Source organism: Taudactylus pleione, unplaced genomic scaffold, assembly GCF_031769625.1.
Source record: "Taudactylus pleione unplaced genomic scaffold, aTauple2 ptg000229l, whole genome shotgun sequence".
Classification (NCBI taxonomy): Eukaryota; Metazoa; Chordata; class Amphibia; order Anura; family Myobatrachidae; genus Taudactylus; species Taudactylus pleione.
In genome coordinates this window covers 3805790-3830341 of record NW_028284631.1, presented here as the reverse complement: position 1 = coordinate 3830341, position 24552 = coordinate 3805790, and the positions used below count along the sequence as shown (strand labels likewise).

The 24552-nt window shown below is 45.3% G+C and overlaps 1 protein-coding gene across 1 annotated transcript in view; it reads right to left on the bottom strand.

Annotated features, from left to right (window-relative positions):
- LOC148517044 (allantoinase, mitochondrial-like) overlaps positions 1-24552 on the bottom strand; it is a 74634-nt gene that overhangs the window by 29782 nt on the left and 20300 nt on the right. Inside the window, exons 5-7 of the mRNA XM_088479287.1 lie at positions 22539-22584; positions 16788-16881; positions 3578-3764 (exon numbers count right to left, since the gene is read on the bottom strand). Of these exons, the coding sequence (XP_088335413.1) occupies positions 3578-3764; positions 16788-16881; positions 22539-22584 (327 nt within the window). The remainder of the gene's footprint in view (positions 1-3577; positions 3765-16787; positions 16882-22538; positions 22585-24552) is intronic.

Genomic DNA, 24552 nt, shown 5'->3' with positions numbered 1-24552 from the left:
TAGTTAGGGGGGAGGGCATCGTGGAATCCAGGTATACCTGAGTTGGGGTTAGGTAACACAGGGTGGGGGGGTTATGGGGGAGGTTTGCTTTAGGTGTGTTGTTTAGTTTTATTATTTTAGCAGGCGTGGTTAGCTTATTTTTTATTTTTTGGGACAAAATTTTACTGACTTGATACCGTATGTGGTTAGTTTATTTAAATTCTTTTCTGGCGGGGTAATTGTGTAAGATCTCCCGCGTTTTCTTATGCACCTCTTATATTCTTTATTGGTCTCCGGCTCCAAAGACCCGAATGGCGCCTTCGGGTACTTGGTATGTTTTTCTTCTGTTATTTGGTGCTGTATGCATATCCTGTTATGAATATTATGACTCTAAATTGTACTCTGCCTTAAATGTGTATGTATGCCACATCTTTTCTGTCCATGCTTGCCACATTTACTATCATTATTATTATTTTTGTTGGGTGTGTATTCAAAACACTTTAATAATAATTACTCATTTGAAAAAAAAGATACAGCAATACTGCCATCTATGGTCTACAACTTTTATTGCATCTGCATTTATTCTCATTACAGAAAACACCTACTGTATATACAGGCAATGGGCAGGCATTTTTAGAAATATCTAGTGAGTGATGACAAGCCATGCTAGATCTCCTGCATGACAATTCTACAAGGTATGCTTCAATTTGAGGGCTGCTTGATGAATGTGGGGTCTCCATGTGCTGAACCAGGGGAATCATTAGTTATTTGTTTATCAACTTAAGTGAAGCTAAGCAGTTCTATTTTTCAGCAGGAATAAGCAGGAACTCATGGCCTGATTCATACCCGATCGCAAGCGCTGAGCGCTCGCAGCCGGGTCGATGGAGGCCCAGAGCGCATGCGCACGACGGAGCCGGCTCTGTTGTGCGCATGTGCGAGACCCAGATAGCGACGGGCACTCCGTCGCTCCGGGTCTCGCAAAAAAAGGGGGCGAGCTGTCGATGTTGAGTGACAGCTCGCCCCCTTTGGTGGGCGGGCTGGGTGGTTGGCTGCCCAAACTGAGGAACACCTGTCGTTTGGAGGCGGCTCCACTGACATCACAAGTGATGTCAGTGGAGAGACCCTACCACAAGGGTCTCGTCGCAAGCCCGATGGTCAAGACCATTGCGACCATCATCATGGCCGCTCGCTGTAGCTGTGGGTGGTCACCCACAGCTATGCGAGGTGCCAGGAGGCCGTTCTAAAAAAAAAAAAAGCCCAGCCCTGATTCAGAGCGAGCGCTCTGTCAGAGCGACCGGGTCTGAATCAGGGCCTCAGTTCCTGAACCTCTCATTATCATTGTTCTGGGCCAAAATGTATTTTCCATAATAGTTTTATTTTCAAGTCCCTTTTGAGTGACTTCTTTTCTAAATACAGTATATGTATATATAACATGATTTATTTATATTTATATATATATATATATATATATATATACATATATATACATATATATACACACACAAACTCAATCAAAGGACTGGCACTCAGGTCACTCAAATCATCCTTGCCAGGTGCCCCCACAGCAATAGCCAAAAATAGAAATTCACAGGGTGCGGCACTCACGGACATATAGACACAATAGACTGCGTCACTAGCAGTCTATTGTGTCTATATGTCCGTGAGTGACGCACCCTGTGAATTTATTTATATATATATATATATATATATATAAATAATTGTTTTTCTATAGCTCCACCCTAGTAGCTCCACCCCCAGTTCCTGAACCTGTTTCCAGAAAAATAGCCCTGAAGCTAAGTGAACATAATATTTATACTAAATCCCTTTTTTATACATATTTTGTGACAGTTTGCTATTATTTCTTTCTGTTAGTATTTCAGGATTTTAATCTTGGTAACCTGTTATATAACAAAGCTTCAAAACGGAGCATATGTGTCATTGAGGCATCATGGGTTCACGCTTAGCTTAACTCTATATTACAGCTATATTTTGTTCCTTATGATGATCGACAGACCATTCCTCTTTGAGATTGACATTCAAAATTAAACTGTGCGTTGGAATTTTTTAAAAAAATTATCTTTAAAGGGTCACGATTATGCATTTAGGTCATATTTGCCAACACTGGCAAGTCCCTCTCCGGGAGGGTGAGTCCCAGGTGGACAGCTTGGGGGCATGACAAATCCCAATATAATGGCCCTGCTCTCTTGACATTTTGCCTTGATTTTTACAATAAAAAACTGGTGACAGGGCTGCAATGACACAATTCATTGAAAGTGCTTCATCAGGAACCTTGCCCCGTCCACTAAACTCAGAAATGCTGGGATGCAGGAGACTTGTCAACATTCCTGGGGCTTGGTCAGCCTCCTGCAAATTCCAGGATAGTGGGCAAGTATGATTTAGGTCCTATTACCTCCAGCATTAATCTTGTCTACTAGTACAAATACAATGCGTGAAAATTGGTCTGAATATTGAAAATATGTGCGAGCGGCTCTGAATCAGGTCCAGAGTACTCTATTTATTTGCGTTTACATAACATATGAAAAAATGCAATCACCAAACTGCATGTCAAATGCAGACATGTAATTATATGCATACATATGCAAGCATTTGTAAATATTAAAATGTATGTAATAAAGACAGTCCCAATGTATTATTTAAGACAAATTCAGTTTTAACATTCATTATTTTAGAAGACAAATGAAAAAGCTATAATTAATCGATGGATTGTACTAAAGTGGAAAAACAAACAGAAATGATGTTTTTACTTTGCTGACATGTATATTCCCATTTCCGTCCACAATCCAACAAATGAGGACTTTCTGACACAGGGCCTGATTCAGGTTGGATCGCAATGCTGCGTTCACACGCAACCGGCCACTGCGAAAATATGCTAATGAATGCATTCGCACTGCCTTCGCAGCACAAAATGCAGACGCCCAGCACTACATAATGCTGCTCCCTTACCCTCTTCTCACTTCTCACATCCATACTAATATGTAAGTATGCCAAATCATCGGTTACATAGAGTAACATTGTAGCTGCACGCACACTTGTGGTTGACATGACCCTGCCGCAGAAGTTGCTAAACTTCCTGCACGCAGTGAGTACTCAAGCTGCGTATGGGTTCGCTGTGAATAATTTCTGCACGCCCCTGCAACGGCGTTCGAACGCACTGACACTCCTACGTTCGCACGACCACTCCCCATTACCACCCACAAACGGCACTTCCTGTCAATCACTGAGTGGTGGGTCTGCGTACTGCCTGCGATCGCATTCCCAATCGCAGCGCCTGGTTCACGTACTCGCACTTATTGCAAACATCAGCCGGCTGCATGCGAACGCAGCATTGCGATTCAACCTGAATCAGGCCTGCAATCCTAACTGTTGGCATGTTTGCAAATTAGTGGTCTTTATAAATGTTTGTAAGTGTCTGCGCTGTAATTTGTACTTGAAGTAGACTTGGTTTTCAAAATTACCACTTTAGTTGTTCATTACCAACAATCTCAATTCTAAGTTTATTCATCCAATAAATTGGATCCGATACTGACAGATGACTAGTGACCACAATGATGTATGTAAGGGAATTACAGTACCATACCTTGTTGCTTTGTCCTCTCACCGGTGGGCAGCATTTGAAGTATGTGGCACCAGGAGGAATGTGTTCAGCGCTCAGTGTCAGGTAATGGTGGGTGGTCTCTACGGTGATGGGCGCACCAGCCTTTTTTGCTCTTCTGATAACGGGAAGTGATTGTACCGATGAGAGATGCACAATATGACAGCGAACTCTGGAGGTAGAAAGATATATAATATATATACCATGTTTATACAATCAATGGATGAGTTCCGCATGAAATCGATTTTTCAGGATTATCGAAAAAATAATGATGATCGGGACTGACTAGGGGAAAGAGGGACTACTAGGGATGGCCATCGAAGGTGTATCCATCAATGGTTACCATCGATGTGTCCATCAGTGATTACCATCAATGGCACACAAACTATTTATGGTGAACCCTCAATGGTCTGCACCCCTCAATGGCCACCGCTGCTGGGGGCACGGCGGGTCACGGGTCAATAAAAACTGGGGGCAGGGCTTTGCGGCCACCAGGGGCTGGGCTAGGCTCTGAACCGTCAAGAAAAAAAAAATCAACTCCCACTTGTCCATCGATGGTGGAGAACCATTGGCTCTATGCCATCGATGGTAAAACATCGATGGCCAATGGCCATCCCTACCCTAGGGTCTACAATTTTTATGTAGCCAGTGAGTGGTGGCAGGTTGGCTTTCCCCAGCTGCTGCTCCTTTGTAGCCCCCGCTGGCTATGTGTTCCCCCGGTGGCTGCTTCTCCCTGCAGCCATCGGGTAGAGTGAGGGGGCAGGTGATGCTGGCTGTATGTTTCCCCAGTGGCTGCTTCTCTCTGCAGCCGTCGGATAAAGTGGAGATACACAGCCACTGCTGCTTCTCTCTGCAGCCGCCTGGTACAGTGAAAATGCAGGTGCCGCTGGCTGCTTGCTTCTCTCTGCAGCAGTCGGGTGGGGGGTGCCATGGGCTGCCCGATCACTGCTGGACACAATGATCGGGACAAACCAGGGGAGGAGCCATAGGTGCGGAGGGGTCGGGAGGTCCCTCTGACACTGGCGGCTGCAGGAAGATTATCTTTCAAAAACCACCCACAGGGCATTTCTGACTGGTAGCTTCAGATGTGACCATGTCAGGGAAAGCCCAGCCTGGTGTGGTCACATCTGATGCGACCATGCCAGGCAAGTGGTTAATAAAATTTATTGAAGAACACTGGAGAGAATGTAAAACTTAGCTATGAGCTGCTCTTTAATTTATGGTTATATTGAGGAGGTTTTGACAGGTCAAATCTGGCGGAAGGAGCCGGACAGGGGCGGAAGTATCCGAAATAATGCCTCTTCACAATCTGGGACTCCTTCCCATAGGGAAGGAGTGGGGTGAGCTCCGTTTGCAGGAGCAAACACCTTCTGAAGATGGCTAATACTCCCGCAGTCGAGCTCCAAAATATTGTATTTTCAGAACTAGGTGAAGTTAGGTCCCCATACTAGTGTATGGGGACAGCAGGCCACATCTGGAGTGAGAGGTAAACAGGAGATATCTGTTGTATACCTTTACCTTATTGATGAATGGCTCCAAAACTTAATTTCTACAAAAGCAGGGTAAAATGTAAATTTTAAGTGATAATGAATAGGCCCCCATATGAGAAGCAGATTTCAATCCCTCACCATGGTCAACCAAGGAGACTAGCAAATAAGAAGAGTTATGGAAGACTTACCTTTGCTAATTCTCTTTCTTCAAAGCCCATAGGGTCCACAGGGAGACATTGGGGTGTAGGTGGTGGATGAAGACCGGACACCAAACAGTTAAACTTTTGGACTCCCAGAATGCTCCGGTCCTTCCCCCCTATACCCCGCCCCTGAGCCAGAAGCAAACCAGTTTGTTAACATGCCCAAGGCAGGAGTAGGAGAAGAGAGAAGGAAGACTGGTACACAGAAGATACACACTCTCACACAACAGAGATAGAAAACGGAAAACTGTCCAAAAAAAGTAACCCACAGAAGCCAGGTGCATCAGGGCAGGTGCCCTGTGGACCCTATGTACTTCGAAGAAAGCGTTAACAAAGGTAAGTCTACCATAACTCTCCTTTTCTTCTTCAGGGTCCATAGGGCACCACAGGGAGACATTGGGGATGTCCCAAAGCAGTTATTCAAAGGTGAGGACGCTCCTGTGCTGAGAGGAGAATCCAGTGTCCAAATTAAGCATCCTGAGAGGCAAATGTATCGAAGGCATAGAACCTAACAAAGGTATGGACAGAAGACCACGTAGCCACCTTGCAAAGTTGTTCAGCAGAGGTGCTACAGCAGGCTGCCCACAAGGGACCCACAGAGTCTGTTTGTTTGCTGGCCAGCACTTCTTGTGGAATCCATATAGGACAAAGAGGGAATCTGTCTTGCTAATGGAATTTGTACGGTCCACGTAGATCCTGAGAGCACGGATCACATCCAAGGAGGCCTCACCTGCCAAGAGGTCTGGTAATTGAAAGGCCGGGACTACAATTTCCTCATTAATGTGGAAACGAAAAACAACCTTGGGAAGGAAGCTAGGGCAAGTTTGCAGAACAGACCTGTCCTGATGAAAGATCAGAAATGGGGAGCGACAGGACAGCGTCCCTAAATCGGAGACCCGAGGGTAGATGCTATAGCTAGAAGAAAGAGTGTTCACGGTAAGCCACTTGACATCCACTGAATCCAGAGATTCAAATGGAGGGTCTTGAAGTGCTTGGAGAAGCACTGACAAATCCCACAGAGCCACTGGAGGGACAAAGGGAGGTTGAATACAGAGGACACCCTGAAGGAAGGTGCGAACATCTGGCAGTGGAGCAATTCTGCACTGGAACCATACAGACAGAGCAGAGACATGCACTTTTAGAGAAGCCAGGCGAAGTCCAAGACCCAATCGAGCTTGAAGGAAGGCAAGTATTCTAGAAATCAAAAAAACCTGAGGATCAAGGCTTCTGGTAGCACACCACTTCAAGAATGTATGCCATACTCGGTGACAGACCTGGGGGGAGGGCGGCTTACACGCCCTGAGCATGGTCTGGACCACAGAGTGAGTTAAACCCTTGGACCTTAGGAGGGATGTCTCAAGAGCCACGCCATCAAAGACAGACGGGCCAGGTCTGGATGTAGACATGGACCCTGACACAACAGGTCCAGACATTGAGGAAGTAGGAGAGGAACATCTATGGAGAGGCTCAGAAGATCGGAGTACCAATGACGTTTGGGCCAAGCCGGAGCTACCAACAGGACAATGCCTCCGTCTTTCTTGAACTTCCAAAGAACTCGAGGAAGCAGGGAAACTGGAGGAAAAAGGTACGCCAGACGGAAGGTATGCCAGACGGAAGGTCCACTTCACTGACAGGGCATCTACGAAGGCTGCTTCGGGATCCCTTGTCCTGGATCCGTATATCAGAAGCTTGAGATTGTGTTGAGAGGCCATGAGATCCACGTCTGGAAGGCCCCACTTGTCCACCAGGAGTTGAAAAAACTGTGGGTGTAGAGACCACTCCCCGACATGCACGTCGTGACGGCTGAGTAAATCCGCTTCCCAATTGAGAATCCCTGGGATGAACACAGCGGAGATGGCGTTCTGCCCATACGAGAATGCGGGACACCTCTGCCATTGTTGCCTGACTTCGAGTGCCTCCTTGGTGATTGAGGTAGGCCACCGCGGTGGCATTGTTGGACTGTACTTGTACTGGTCTTCCCTGAAGAATGTCCTGAGCTAGAATGAGAGCTCTGAAGATGGCTTGGAGTTCCCGGGCATTGATTGCTAAGATAGTCTTGGCTGGAGCCCAGCATCCTTGGAAGGAGTGCTGGCTGGATACTTCACCCCACCCATGGAGGCTTGCGTCCATGGTGAGGAGAACCCATTCTGGGATCCAAAAGGGATGATCCTTGTTTAAGTGAGAAACCTGTAACCGCCAGGAGAGGGACAGGCGAACTTCTGGAGAGCGGATCATTGTCTGAGACTTGATCAGATGAGGCAGGCCATTCCATCTGGACAGGATTAGATGTTGTAGGGGCCAGGAGTGACTGAGCGAACTCCACCATGTCAAAGGTGGACATCATGGACCCCAAAGTCTGTATTGCTGAGTTAATTGTCACTCGCCAACCGTGGAGTAACCTGTGCACTCGTTCCTGCAGTGCTGAGATCTTGTCTGCTGTCAGGAAGATTCTCTGAGCCTGAGATTCCAGAAGAGCACCCAGATGCACCACGCTTTGTGAAGGGGTCAGGGAGGACTTTTTCCAGTTGATTAACCAGCCGTGTTTCTGTAGAAAGGCAATGGTTACCTTAAGATGGCAGTGAAGAACGTCTGGAGAGTGTGCTAAGTGCAACAGGTCGTCCAAGTATGGGAGCAGCCTGAATCCCTGACGACGCAGGTGGGCTGCTATCACTGCCATGATTTTGGTAAAGACTCGTGACGCTGTAGAAAGTCCAAAAGGCAGTGCTTGAAAATGGAAATGCTGCTGTAGGACAGCAAACCGAAGATACTGCTGGTGAGAGGGCGCTATAGGTACATGTAGGTAAGCGTCCTGAATGTCCAGAGACACCATAAAGTACCCAGGCTCCTTAGCCAGGACAATAGAGCAGAGAGTTTCCGTACAAAACCTGGGTACTCTGATAAACTTGTACAGAGATTTGAGAATGACAATAGGCCGATGATACCCAATGGGCTTCTGAACCAGGAATAGAGTGGAGTAATAACCATACCCCTACTGTGATGGTGGGACTGGAATTATTACCCCAGCATGCAGCAAGGACTGAATGGCCTACTGGAGGAGCAGTGCTTTGTTCGGGTCTGATGGAGGGCCTATGTAAAAGATCTGCTGGGGGGGCGACTCAGGAATGAGAGGGCATACCTGTGAGAGACCACTTCTTGTACCCTTGCATCTGTGGTGGTTTTTTACGCCATCACTGGGCAAATTGAAGAAGTCAGCCTCCTACTAGATGGGCCAAGTGGCAGACTAGATGGGCCAAGTGGTTCTTATCTGCCGTCAAATTCTATGTTTCTATGTTACTCTGAAGCCCCCCATGGGGAGGCCCGCCCCATCAGGCTAAAGGTTTGTCCTCAGATTTGGTAGAAGAGTGTCTGGTGGCCCAGGCCTGCTTGGTCCTGGGTTTGGTAGCCATAGCGGAAGAAGATTGCCACAGAGAGGACTGGCCCTTCCCTGGGGTCAAAAGGAGGACATCCGAGGTCTAGGTGTAGATGCTGATGGCAGAAAAGCTGTCTTAGACGCCACTAAGGTAGGTAGCCAAAATTTTATCCAGCTCTGGACCAAAGAGGATCTCTCCATTGTAGGGCAGAGATTCTAAAGCCTTCTTAGAATCTGCGTCCGCCTTCCATGAATGAAGCCAAAGGATACAGCGAGCTACCACTGAAGTAGCAGATGCTTTAGGAGACCAGTGTCCAAAGCCATGTCACCTAAATAGGAAGCTGCATCTCTGATATTGGAGATATAGGACAGCTGTTCCTGGGAGACATCAAGGGAAAGGATTCCTCCAGAGTATCAGCCCAGCTTTCAGTGGATTTTGCCACCCAGGGGGTGGCCACTGCTGAACGAGTAATAGTTCCTGTAAGAGAATACACAGACTTGAGACAAGCTTGAACTTTTCTATCCGTCGGGTCCTTTAAGGAGGAAGCCGTGGGTATAGGTAACGTCTTAATCAGACGTGTGACATGGGAATCAACAGCTGGGGGTGCTACCCATTTAGCGCAATCAGCTGCTGGGATAGGGTAAAAAGCAATCAGGCATTTTGGAGGCTGAAACTTTTTAATGGGAGTATTCCACACTTCGCCCATGAGTTCAGAAAGCTGATCTGAGAGAGGGAATTGCATTTTAACAGTGGCTGTTTACGTTTGGGAGCGGGCTCATCATCTTCTAATTGAATAATTGATTTGACAGCCTGCACCAAAGCAGGTACATTTATTTTAGACTGAGGCTCTTCCTCCCCTGAGGGAGACTCGTGAGAGTGAGATCGGCGTCGTCCGCCTCCTCAGATGACACCTCAGAATCTGAGAGTTCGTAGACTGTGAGGATAGCACAGTACGCTTAGTAGATTTAGTGGGTAGGGGCTTCTCATCTTGCAATATATTTTGAAAGGCCATGGAGGTAGCCACTAGACTTTGAACTGAGTTAGAGAGTATGTCTACTCATGGAGGAGGCATAGGAGGTACTTCTACCGCCTGTACCTGTTGTGTCAACCCCATATGGGAAATTACTGCTGGGGCTGCTAGGTGGTCTGCTATAGTAGCTAACAAATGAGCAAAGGAAGCCCAGGGCAGTTCCTGAGCGTAGGCTGTGGGGGCTGATTGGTCTGGCATCTTATAACACTTTGCACATAGCCCATCCTGAATTAAATCCTCCTCAGTTAAGCCTGCTGCACAAGATTTACAAGAGAGCAGTATTGGTACAGTAGCTTGCTTGCTACCATTGCCTTTGCTAGACATAGCTGCAGGATAGTATAGCACACAATATGGAACTAAGCAGCATGCAACCACCAAGTATGTGACAGCTTTCACAAATGTAAGTGGATATGCAGTGTCGAAGCCGGATGATTGGCTGAGACCAAATCTTTTAAATTAATATCTGACGATGCCATTTTGCGTCGTCAGCATAATACCATCGGGTACGACGCTATACTTGGTTATTAGCGTCGTGCGTCTGCTCAACTACTGCATATTGTTGAAAGTCCAGTCAAAACCTATACGCACATTAGATAATATATATAAAATATACAAGATGCACAACGCATACTAGCAAACGTACACAATATTCTCACACTCACACATGCACACACTTATAAAATGGTTCCTTCATATTAAGCTTAATATTAGAGGTTTTATCAGCAAATGCTTATGTTGTGAAATGTAATGTATATGATATTTAAGGTGCAGAAACTAGTAGACAAGTCATGTTTGGTACCATTCTAAATCCCTGTTTATTCGCAGATCTCCGGTTCTATCAGCAAGGAGATCGCATCATGCGTCCGCAAATTATGGATTATAGGGAATTAGTGATTAGAATGTATACCTCTGTATGTAGTGTCTTTTGGCTAGTTTAAATCAGTTCTTCGGCGGGAAAACCACACAAAGAAACTTCTGAGGAGCTGGGACATACCCCTAGTGACACTGTATGAACTGACCTATGACCTGCATCGAACCAGAATGTCCAGGAGCAAGAACCAATGGAAATCTGTCAACTAGTTTCTTTGTTAGAACTGAACTCTGTAAAGTATATAACCTGAGTACTGATTATAGTATGCAGCCATTCTCTTTGGATGACCACAGACTTCTGGATTGATGACTGGATACTGGGACCAGTGCGCACGCATATGTATCGGCTTGTACCTTTGTATTTACTTGCTTTTTGCGCTAATTGTCTAGATCACAGCGCGTTATACTTTTCATTGAATAATATAACTTTTTGTGCTTTGGAACCACAATTGGATTGGAAAGCAATTATTTCTTATGCGACTCATAGCGCTAAATAGCGACATTTAGATATAGTGATTAAGGGGTATCAATAGTTGGGGGCTCGTAGTTTTGAAGGTCACACTACCAAAATTCGCACAATAGCGTACGGATCTCGATTTCTCAACAAAGGGTGGAAGAATGCACCATATGCAGGAAAGAACGCACTGAGTTCAAAACCTGTACCATCTAGTGTTGTCAAACCGATATCCGTTATTGTGTTATTTCAAGGAGTGCTGACTAGGACCTGGGGACGGGAGAGAAAAGTTTGTTTCTTTCATTGTCTGTCTTGGCGCTAGAGTGCGAGTCGCACAATAGCGTATGCTTGTTTCCTGTATTGCTGCCACGTGTTTAAACAATTGGTTCTGATAGTATTGTTGTATTGATAGCATGATTACATTGTTTAAAACCTCTGAATCATACTGCCATACTGGTGAAAAGTCTATTTTCTGCGCAGAAAACTAAAGGTGTATGAAAGCAAACGTGTGATTGTAATGTGAATAGGCACTACTGTGTGTGGGGCCTAGGCTAGGTACCATGTGTCGGTCCTAAAGACTCGGTAGGTGTTTGACGAGGCAGAAAGCTACTGAGTGTGTACACATAGCAGGTGTATTGCAGGAAGGACAGGGATTTTGTACCTCGAAGAAATCAAGGGGTTTTCGGAATTCGTCCCCCAATAGTAGTCGCAGGACCCGTTGATCAGTTAGGTTCTCTGGACACTGCGACTGGACCGCACAGTTGAACAGTTGGTAGACTTGGGGTGTAGTGGAGGAAATCACTGGAAAGGGTAAGTGTTATTGGAACACTTAAATTTTAACATAGGAGAGTACCAAAAAGGACAAGCTACCGGACAAGGGCTTGTGTTAAAGGTGTCCGGAGAGACAGTATAATCGCATAGGCGTTATTCTGTTCCTCATTGTGCACGCTGTCCACAACGGTTAGCGGGCCAATTGTGCACAAAGGGAAAGGAGTGCGTGAACGTAGCTTCATTGGAATCGTTCACCGGTCCACATTCTCTAGTGATAAGCTGCTTAGCGTTTTCCCAGACGGGTGCTAAGCAGACGATGCAACTGCGTACTGTGATGTATGGGTTAAGATGACCAAGAGATGTGTGAAACCTTTTCCTAAAATTGGCAGTTTTGATGTGGAAGTGTTGAGTAATGTTAGAGATAGCATCTGTGTGGTGAAATCTCTACAGAAACGAGTAAAGTATAATGATTGTTTGAAAGAACATACATGCACCGCTAGGTAGTGGTGCCAAAGGTATAGGTATTATTATTATTATTATTATCAGTTATTTATATAGCGCACACATATTCCGCAGCGCTTTACAGAGAGAATATTTGGCCATTCACATCAGTCCCTGTCCCAGTGGAGCTTACAATCTATGGCCCTCATTCAGAGCCGTTCGCTATTTGCGGTCGTTCGTTTAAAAACAAGGGGTGGCTATTCAAATGATCCGTACGCACATTGCAGTCTGTTCACACCTCTAAGTCTGAACGAACGAGCAAAACATACGTTCGTTTATTTGTTAAAAACGCCCCCTGGCCGCTCGCACCATACGTCATGTCCGCTATTTATTAGATTAATCGAGTACATCGACCAGCGTATGAACTGCTCGCTATTCTTGTGGTTGGTGTTTGCTACCACAAATTTGCGTGCAGTTCTGGCTCTAAAATAACCCAGTGACGTGGTCATTGACGCTGCTGTTTTAAATATACACACCCATAAAACGCCCGTTTTGACCTTTAAGCACGCCTGCGTTCGGATCTCCACTCCCCATTTTCAAGCACCTTCCCCTGTTACCACCCACATACGCCTCATTCTGTCACTCAAAATAGCAGGCACTTGCTATATAGCGTACAAACGATTTTCGGCCGCACTGACTGGTTCGCGCATGCGTACTAAAAAGCGTACGCATGCGTAGATGTGCAAACATCGCTCGGAACGAGCGTACTGCCGCTAACGAGCGGCTCTGAATGAGGGCCTATATTCCCTACCACATGCACACATACATACACACAGGTTAATTTGTGTTGGGAGCCAATTAACCTACCAGTATATTTTTGGAGTGTGGGAGGAAACCGGAGTACCCGGAGGAAACCCACGCAAGCACAGGGAGAATATACAAACTCCACACAGTTAGGGCCATGCTGGAAATTGAACCCATGACCTCATTGCTGTGAGGCAGTAACGCTAACCAACCAACCGTCTGTGCTGTATTAGCGCATGCACACCGCCACCGCCCTATGCGGTTGAAGGTGACGGTACAGCAGATACCAAAAATTATAAACCCATGACCTCATTGCTGTGAGGCAGTAACGCTAACCAACCGTCTGTGCTGTATTAGCGCATGCACACTGCCACCGCCCTATGCGGTTGAAGGTGACGGTACAGCCGATACCAAAAATTCTAAAAATGTAACAAGTAATTTGTACCCTATCCTGAGTAATCATAAGGAAAATGTGTGTGTAGATGATGAACCTGTTGAAATGTCAGCCATTGCATATGCAGTAAATCTGTTAGAAACAGCACTGGACCCAGAAAGGGAAGTGATCCCACCAGCTGTATCAGCAGAAGGTATCCCATCAGTTGTACCAGCAGTAGAAATTGATGAAGGTAGTACAGTGTGTTGTAGTAACAGATTGAACCCCCAGAGTACTAAGGCAAAAGTTCCCGTAGGTAATCTTAAAAACAGCAAAGTGGTAGGCATCCATCCTGTCTGGACAATAACAGTTCCCAATGGAAATCCGGACGGAAATGGTGTAGTACCCACAAGGGATGTAGCAATGCATTGTCCATGGACGAGAGCAGAATTACATTCAACAATGACAGCATTTCCCGACCCTAGAAAAGAATTAGCTAAGTGCCAAAAATTTGTAAAAGATTTAGGTAATGCTCATGAGCCAACTAACAAAGATTGGTGAGTGGTATTACGGGCATGTCTTCCATCGAATACAGATGTGAAAAAGTTTCTCACGGATTGTGTATTGGATTGAGATGGTCCCTTAACTGATGAGAATAACCAAGATAACATTACACACATAGTCACCCAATTGGCCGTATATTTTCCAGTGGTAGTGAACTGGAGTAAAATTTTTACCATAAGGCAGAAGGATAGTGAGTCTGCAGCAGGTTATTTCACCCGAGCGCTGCAGATAATCACCCAATATACTGGTATAGAGAATATAAAAGACAACACACACCACAGGGAAGTAGCTGTCACAGTACTTATGGATGGTCTTAAAGACAATCTAAAGATCAGGGTTCAAACCTCTCAGCCTAACTGGAGAGGAATTACTGTATATGCCCTCAGGGAGTCAGCTATAGAACATGATAAAAACATCCTCAAGAAGAGAGAAACACAAAGTGAGAAGCTAATGGCTGTTAGCATTCAAGCTTTAGAAGGAATGTACACACAGCCACCAGACCCTTACCACACGCAACAACAAAACACATACCAACATACCCAGCCACAAACTTCATACCACACACAACCACAAACTCTTCACGCTCAACAACAACACAGCGACAGCCTTCCAATATAAGATGTTACAAATGTAACCAGAAAGGACACATAAGTAGATACTGCCAAGAGAAAAATTGGGGGACAAATAATAAGAGAATACATAGGTTCACACCAAAAGGATATCAGCAGAATGTAGGAAATTCTCAGCAGTCGCCAGCCCACATAGTGGCCGTGAATGCTTTACTGGAGAATGATAGTCAGCTCTAGGGATCAGGTCATACTTGTAGTCTACAGCCAGTCAGGTTAACTGAGAGTACTAGGGAAGAACCTACAGTGACAGTAGATAGAGCTGGTACTAAACACTCTTTTCTTGTAGACACAGGGGCGACCAGATCCGTGTTAAATTCTTCATCAAATTTACAGGTGACCAACAAGACAGTACCAGCAATGGGAGTAACGGGTAAAGCGCAGCATTATCCTTTAACCAAATCTGCAGAGGTTACTATCGGGCCGCTGCAAACTAAGCATTCCTTTCTCCTGGCAGCAGCGGCTCCTACTAACCTACTGGGAAGGGATTTGTTGTGTAAAATGGGCTGTGTCATTTAATGTACCCCTGATGGTATATTCCTGGATATCCCAGAGAATGTTGCGCATGAGGTAAATGATATATTGGTCACTCCACAAAGGTTAATGCTTCACTCTACCGTTTTAGAACAACGCCCATCCCAAGTAAAATAGATGTTATCTCAAATACCGGGTTCACTTTGGACCAAGGATGGACAGGACACTGGATTGATGGCAAATGTATCTCCTGTAATGGTAAATTTAAAAAGTAATAGGCAAGCTCCAAAAATCCCTCAATACCCTTTAAAACCAGAGGTAGAGCTAGGGGTTTATCCAATAATTGAGAGGTTGTTACAACAGGGGATTTTAATTCACACAGCTAGCCCAGCTAATAGTCCCATTTTTCCAGTGAAGAAGGCTGGGGGGGAGGGGCTATAGGTTAGTACAGGACCTTAGGGGTGTAAACAAAGTAGTTGAGAGCCAATTCCCCGTAGTGACCAATCCAGCTGTCATCCTCATGCAAATTCCACCATTTGCAACCCATTTCACTGTCATTGACCTATGTTCTGCCTTCTTCTCTGTCTCTCTTCATCCTGACTGTCAGTATCTCTTTGCATTCACCTACAGGGGGGTACAATATACATGGACATGATTGCCTCTCTGACGACGCCATTTTGGGTACCATTGGGTACAAAGCTATACTTGGTTATTAGCGTTGTGCTTAACTACTGCATATTGTTGAAAGTCCAATCAAAACCTATATGCACATTAGATAATACATATAAAATATACGAGACGCACAACGCATACTAGTGAAAGTACACAATATTCTCACACTCACACATGCACGCATTTATAAAATGGTTCCTTCATATTAAGGTTAATATTAGAGGTTTTATTAGCAAATGCTTATGTTGTGAAATGTAATGTATATGATATTTAAGGTGCAGAAACTAGTAGACAAGTCATGTTTGGTACCATTCTAAATCCCTGTTTATTCGCAGATCTCCGGTTCTATCAGCAAGGAGATCGCATCATGCGTCCGCAAATTATGGATTATAGGGAATTAGTGATTAGAATGTATACCTCTGTATGTAGTGTCTTTTGGCTAGTTTAAACCAGTTTTTTGGCTGATCGAGCAGGAAGCTCCCCACTGACATCACTGCTGATGTCAGTGCGGCCGCCCACAAAGCGGCAGGTGTTCCTTATGGAACACCTCCGTTTGTGAAACCACCCCCCCGCCACGCCTACAAAACGGGGCGAGCTGTCGATCACCATCGACAGCCGCCCCTTTTGTAGTGAGCTCCGAATTTCTCTCATGCTCCGGGGCTTGCACACGTGCAGTGCGGCCGCTGCGCATGCACAGACCCTAAACATCGACCCGCTTGCGAGCACTCTGCGCTTGCGAGCGGGTCTGAATGAAGGCCAAGGTCCCCTCATTTGATTTGGGAGGTTGTCTGTTTTTCAAAATGCTTTACCTTATTGAACTATCATGTTATTACTACACATTTTATGTTTTTATTTCAAACTTGTAAAAAAAAAGAAAAACATTTATTATCATTTTCAAGTATATATTTTTTTTATGAAAAGCGATGCGTAGACTCTTTTAACACTTTTAGGGGCATTTTCGGAGATTGGATTTGCTGTGTGTGGAGAGAGACGCAAAACTAATGCGATTTTCTGAAAATGTATTTACCAGACCAATGTATTTACCAAACACTAACTTGTACTGAAGACAGAGATCAGCCACCAGTTCTACTGCCGCAACTTCCATGAGGTCTGGTCGTGAGGAAAGAAATGTTTCATACAGAGTAGTGTCTGTGAAGAATAGTTACAGAATTAATATGGAAATACATTAAAACCTTTGAGAAGAATTTAGCTTATAGTCTTCTACATGACCTCCAATACCCAGGGCTGGCAAGACATACCCTTATGTATGTCATGTATGTATGTATGTATGTATGTACGTATGTATGTCTTTTACAACTCAGTATAATGTTAATGTTGATTCAAATTGTAAAGCGCAATGGAAATTTGCTGCGCTATATAAGAAACTGTTAATAAATAAATAATAATAAATAAGACACCTGGTGGGCCCCATTGCTTTATAGTGGCGTAGCTACGCTCCTTCAGTCAAACAGTCATTAGACACACCAAGGAAGAGAGAAGGTCAGGGGTCATTCCCTCACCTTCATGGATGATCCAGGCCTGGGTAATCAGTACCCGCCCTACACCCCTCTCTGAGCCCCTGCCACTACTCTGTTCCATAAGTAAAATTATTTATTTCCGTTGCCTGGGGTATAACATAAAGCTACTCTCTGGATATAATTATATCCAATGCAGAGAGTACAGTAGAACTGTTTACTAATTCCAGGATATTACAATCAACAAATTTGCTATAGGACAAAGATAGACACGTACTGTAGCAGAATTCAAATAACTCTCCCCGTGCAAATGCCGGCAACAGCACCAGAAAGCGCTCCTCTTGTGGTGGGGACTTGCACCAGACACACACGTGCAGCATATAGCCACATTTATAAATGGCATAAATAGGATAACTTCAGTTTTTTCATTCTTGTTTTGCACCAACTGTCCTGCTAGTTTTTTGTACTCCTTAAACACCCCCTTGAGCAAGTTGATCAAGATGACATTGCCTCTAGTGCCAGAGGGCCTGATTCAGAGCCGGACGCTCTGACAGAGCACTCGCTCTGAATCAGGGCCGTCCCTCTGTTTTTTTTAGAGCAGCCTCCTGGCCGCTCGTATAGCTGTGGGTGACCACCCACAGCTATAGCGAGTGGCCATGATGATGGTCGCGATGACCATCCGGCTTGCGACGAGACCCTTGTGGTAGGGTTTCGTTGCCACAAGCCCTGGAGTGCTTTTGGCTCTAACAGAGCCGAAAGCACTCCCACTGACATCACAGTGGGGCCGGCCCCAGACGGTAGGCGTTCCCATGGGAACGCCTCCGTCTGGCCAGCCACGCCCCCGGCCCGCCCACCAAAGGGGGCGTTCTGTCACTCAACATCGACAGCACGGATTGCCCGACGCTATCCGGGTCTTGCGCATGCGCACAACGGAGCCGGCTCCGTCGTGCGCATGCGCACTGGGCCAACATCGACCCGCTTGCGAGCGCTCATCGCTCGCGAGCGGGTCTGAATCAGGCCCACAGTGTGATTGTTCTGACATGCAAAGAATTTGTGATGAACATTTTCACCTGCTTTTGTAGAAATTAAGTGTCCAGGCCAGTAATTAAAAAGGTTAAGCAGGAGATATTACAGATATCTCCTGCTTACCTTTCACTTCCAATGTGGCCCTCTGTCCCTGGAATTGGTATGAAATACCGCCGGCCACCGGCGGTTCGATTCCCGGCAGCGGCAGCCCGACATCAGCAGAGATCCCGGCAGCGGAAACCCGACAGCGCTGGAAATCCCGATCGTGGATAGGTAAGTATTGTCTAACCTAACCCCCCTAACCCTAACCCCCCTTAGGGGTGCCTAACCCTAACCTCCCCCCCAAGTGCCTAACCCTAATCCCCCCTCTAAGTGCCTAACCCTAACCACCCCCTTCCCCGCTGCCTAAACCTAAGTCCCCCGAGGGGGCCTAACCCTAAGTTCCCCCCCCGGGGTGCCTAACCCTAACCCTCCCGGGGGGTGCCTAACCCTAAGTCCCCCCCGGGAGCCCTAAACCTAACCCTCTCCCCCCACGGCTGTCCGCTCGCGGCGACTGGCATCACTATGATCGGGATGCCGGGCGCCGGTCTCCCGGCGTCGGGGAAATGCCGGGCGTCTACATCTAGACGCCCGGCATTTCACCCTTGCCGGGATATGACAGACGGGAAGCCGGCTGCCGGTATTTAGGCAGTTGGCTTCCCGATTGCATACCCTGTCCCCATACTCTAGAATGGGAGCAGAAATGCATCAAGCTCTGAATGATTATATTTGTGGAGCTTGACCGCGGGGGCATTCGCTCCCACTCGCAGCACATACACTGCTCCCAGGCCCGGCGACAGGGGGGGGATTAAAGGGACACCCGCACCGGGCCCCAAGGTACAAAACGGGATGGCAGTCTTTGTTCCAGCCGGCGGGCCACAGCTGCCAGGACCCGTAGCGGCCGCTCAGCTCCTAGTCCCCTGTACCCTGGCCCGGGCAGCGCTGGGCTCTTCCGGGTAGCTCAGCTGTGGGCCGGGCCTGACCTTTAATTGAGCAACACAGCGGCATGACATCATAGGTCACATCGACGTACGTGAGACAGGCAGCGCCGCTACGAGGATAGAAGTGGATAGATCCAAGGATGGTACAGCCTGAGGAATAGGTGCTGGGGACGGAAGAAGCAGGAAGCTGATAGGGGCTGGGGGCAGCGGAAGGTGATGGGACCTTGGGAATAGAGAAAGATGAAGGGGAATAGGAAGGTGATGGGGGCTGGGGACAGAAGGTGACATGGGCTGGGAGCAGAGGAAGGTGAGATGAGCTGGGGGCAGAGGAAGGTGAGATGGGCTGGGGGCAGAGGAAGGTGAGATTGGCTGGGGGCAGAGGAAGGTGATGGGGGCTGGGGACAGAGGAGGTGATAGGGGCTGGGGATAGAGGAAGATGAAGGGGCAGAGGAAGGTGATGGGGTAGAAGGTGACATGGGCTGGGGGCAGAGGAATGTGATGGGGATGGAGGTGAAGAGGGTAGAGGAAGATTATGGGGGCAGAAAAAGGTGATAGGGGCTGGGGCAGAGAAAGGTGATGGGGCTAGGGGCAGAGGAAGGTTGATGGGGCTGGGACAATAGGTGATGAGGGCTTGGGATGGAGGAAGGTGATGGGGGCTTCTGGGCTGATGATGTTGATGAGAGGCTGAATTTGAGGAAGGTTATCAGTACTGTGGATGACTGGCTGCAGACACCATCCCTCCTACCCCTGAGGCGTCCACAGCACTGTCATCAAGGAGACCTTGCAAGAGACGGCAGACAAGAACTACAGCTTGCATCATTAGTGACAGAGAGACAGTGTGGTAAGTCATAGTGTATTTTTACTTTATTTAAAGGCTAGCATATATTTCAATTAACATTATTATGCTTCACATATCACACATGCAGGTGAGGGATGTGCGGGATCCGGGGTGGTGGTAAGAAGGTCAGAGTGGGCCCCCAGAGACATCGGTGTACCGGGCCCCAAGATTTCTGTTGCCAACCCTGCCTGCTCCTTCCCTATGGGAAGGAGTCCCGGGTTGCGAAGAGGGATCCTTTCAAATCCCTCTGCCCCGGTCCGGGACCTTTCATCAGACGTCATAACAATCTATCTATCTGAGGTGAACACTTGTGGCTCTATTCATTATGTTAATTATTGGGGAAACTGATAATCAAGATTCCACTCGAAGTGAGTGCCGGAGCAATTCATCATTGCTCCAGCGCGGAGACAGCTGATCCAAAAATCAGTTGTCTACCCGAAAGCTTTCACTGCTTCAGACAATTGTCAAGAAAACGTATTTCCTATATTTTTAGACTGTCACCATGAGTGTCCAGAAGGTGGCAGTCTCTCTGACAGTTGCAGTGTTCCTGCTGTAGTAGATGTGAGAGGCATTTGAGGACCCATGACATCTGAAGCATTGCAGGCAAATTCTTTGCTTGGTCTCCAAATACCAGCTATTGTGGGGACTGTGGCTTTTCATTGATATGTATATATATATATATATATATATATATATATATATATATATATATACATATACATAAAGTCAGGTCCATAAATATTGGGACATTGACAGAATTTTCATATTTTGGCCTCTATTCACCACCACAATGGCTTTGAAATGAAACAAACAAGATGTGATTTAACTGCAGACTTTCAGATTTAATTTGAGTGTAATTACATTCAAATCAGGTGAACGGTGTAGAAATTACAACGGTTTCTATATGTGCCTCCCACTTTTTAAGGGGCCAAAAGTAATGGGACAAACTAAACAATCCTAAATCTAACTTTCACTTTTTTAATACTTTGTTGCAAATCCTTTGCAGGCAATTACAGCCTGAAGTCTGGAACGCATAGACATCACCAGACGCTGGGTTTCATCCCTGGTGATGCTCTGCCAGGCCTCTACTGCAAATGTCTTCAGTTCCTGCTTGTTCTTGGGGCATTTTCCGTTCAGTTTTGTCTTCATCAAGTGAAATGCATGCTCAATCGGATTCAGGTCAGGGGATTGACTTGGCCATTGCATAACATTCCACTTTTTAGCCTTAAAAACTCTTTGTTTGCTTTTGCAGTATACTTCGGGTCATTGTCCATCTGCACTGTGAAGCGCCGTCCAATGAGTTCTGAAGTATTTGACTGAATATGAGCATATAATATTGCCCGAAACACGTCAGAATTAATTCTGCTGCTTTTGTCAGCAGTCACATCATCAATAAATACAAGGGAACCAGTTCCATTGGCAGCCATACATGCCCACGCCATGACACTACCACCACCATGCTTCATTGATGAGGTGGTATGTTTTGGATCATGAGCAGTTCCTTTCCTTTTCTTCTCTTCCCATCACTCTGGTACAAGTTGATCTTTGTCTCATCTGTCCATAGGATGTTGTTCCAGAACTGTAATGGCTTTTTTAGATGTTGCTTGGCAAACTCTAATCTGGTCTTCCTGTTTTTGTGGCTCACCAATGGTTTGCATCTTGTGGTGAACCCTCTATATTCACTCTTGTGAAGTCTTCTCTTGATTGTTGACTTTGACACATATACATCTACCTCCTGGAGAGTGTTCTTGATTTGGCCAACTGTTGTGAAGGGGTTTTACATCACCAGGGAAATAATTATTTTGTCATCCACCAGAGTTGTTTTCCGTGGTCTTCCAGGTCTTTTGGTGTTGCTGAGCTCTCCGGTGCGTTCTTTCTTTTTAAGAATGTTCCAAACAGTTGATTTGGCCACACCTAATGTTTTTGCTATCTCTCTGATGGGTTTGTTTTGATTTTTCAGCCTAATGATGGCTTGCTTCACTGATAGTGACAGCTCTTTGGATCTCATATTGAGAGTTGATAGCAACTGATTCCAAAGGCAAATGTCACACCTAGAATCAACTCCAGACCTTTTACCTGCTTAATTGATAATGAAATAACGAGGGAATAGCTCACACTTGTCCATGAAATAGCTTTTGAGTTGATAGTCCCATTACTTTTGGTCCCTTAAAAAGTGGGAGGCACGTATTGAAACTGTTGTAATTCCTACACCGTTCAACCGATTTTTATGTAATTACCCTCAAATTAAATCTGAAAGTCTGCAGTTAAAGCACATCTTGTTTGTTTCATTTCAAAACCATTGTGGTGGTGAATAGAGGCCAAAATCTGAAAACTCTGTCAATGTCCCAATATTTATGGACCTGACTGTATGTATGTATATATATATATATATATATATATATATATATATATATATATATATATATAATTAATTTTTTTTTTTTATATAAAACTTTTGTCTAATTTATATATAACTTGTATCCTTACCTCCAGTAACTGGGGCACCTTTTGTTCCTTGAAGTTCTGCGTGAAACTTAAAGTAAACAGAATGGGTTAAATGCATCGCAGATATTTCATTTTATGTGCTCAGGGTTGGTATAAGACATATCATTTTAAAAATAAAAATCTGTGAACAGTGTCACTGAGTGGATTCCCATTATTGGGCATAGAAAGTAAATAAACAAACAGTAGGTTGTTTAAAATGAACCGAACATATATACAAAAGATGCTGACACAGTAACCTTCGCTGTAGTGTGGTTATCAGCATGATGTTGGTACTACAAATCCTACAGTTTGTACCAATGGTGGAGATTTATAAAGACAGAGGAGAAGTGGAGGTGTTTCGGATAGCAACCAATCAATTTATCAGTTATCTAATAAATTCTGTAAAATGATAGTTACAATCTGAGTGGTTGCTATTGCCAACACTTCCACTTGTCCTCTTTAGAAGGTTTGATATATCTCCCCCTATGTGTAATATTACCCAGATGGGGGAGCAATTGTCGCAGTGACTTCCCTGGAGTATATTTGAAGTACTTCAGCACTGCGCATAAACTCTTACAACAATCTGAAAATGCATCTACGCTCATACAATGGTAGTCTAAAGGAAACATGACTGCATAGAAGTGTTTACTATGAAGAAATGCCAAAGCATATGACAGTATTACCTGACCCTTCATGAAATCCTTTGGCGTAGGAGGAGAATTTTTGGTTCGGGATATCAATCCTCTATCTTGGTTCTACTAATCGGCCACTTACTATATCACTAACAGTAAGTGCTAAGATTGCACACGTCTGCCCCTTATTTTTGCTCCCATTAGCAAAATGTATTCCAAAAAGGCTGAAACATTAGAATTTTTTCCTGCCCCCACCACCAAAAATTGTGTAATTATTATCAAGAGCTTGGATTCTCTACATTTATTTATTACTTAACTGTACCTCTTTATGTCATAGAACAAGTTCTCTCTTTTGTGGATTGGTCTACTTTACGTCTGCTAAAATAAATGTTCTTTTGAGGCTGTTATATCTGTTCCAAACATTGGCCATAAATATCCCCTCTAAGGCATTTCTTACTTTGCAGCGTATGGTCACTATATTTATATGAGCCGACAAGAACCCAGGTTATAGAGCTGGCGTACTTCAGTGTTCAGGCCCAGCATGCAGGTTTAGTAAATAAAGAAGAACATGGTGACCTCACTAGTAAGGGTGGTGAAGGTCCAAATACTGGGGAACTAACTACCACACACCCTCTTGTATGCACTTACAGCAAAAGTGCTTATTCAGGTATATCTGATGGGTCTTTTATTCTATGGTGTTTTTCAAGGCTGGATAGAGGAATGCCTATCTGTTAAAACTTTATACTTTATTCCTTTGGTGGATTGACATGCCTTCTGATGAGGATTGGATCAGAAAACATATATTTGAGAAGGTGCAAGATTCCAAAAGTGTCAGAGTAAAAGACCTATTAGACAAGCCTCAATAAGCACTTTTGGTGTAAGTGCATACACCAAAGGAGGTGTGGCAGGTTGTTCCCTACTGTTTGGACCCTCACCGCCCTTACATTGAAGGGCATAGGATGTTACATTTCATTAACATACTACACCATATAGTATATTTCTTTTATTTTAGGTTCAGTGAAGAATTTTGGAAGCACCAACAGGAACACACTATCCAAAAAATTAATCACTCAAGAACATTTTCCATACTAATTTTGTCGCTCTGTAACAAACTATTCACTAGTTCCTACTAGATCTTTTCTCCAGCCCTGGTAAATCACTGACTTCCCTCCTGGTCTCTCGCCAACTGTGTTTTCCTATTGGTCCTCAGCTGTGGTTAGATTTGTAAATGATCTAGCTAAAGGGGACTTTTACCTACATATGAGCAACTCCGGGAATCTCTGTTAACCAGCAATATCTACAAAAAAAGGCATCTCTATCACTCTTCCTTGACCAGGATCTTTGCAACACCGGCTACATCCTTTCAACACCACTGTCTGAGAAGT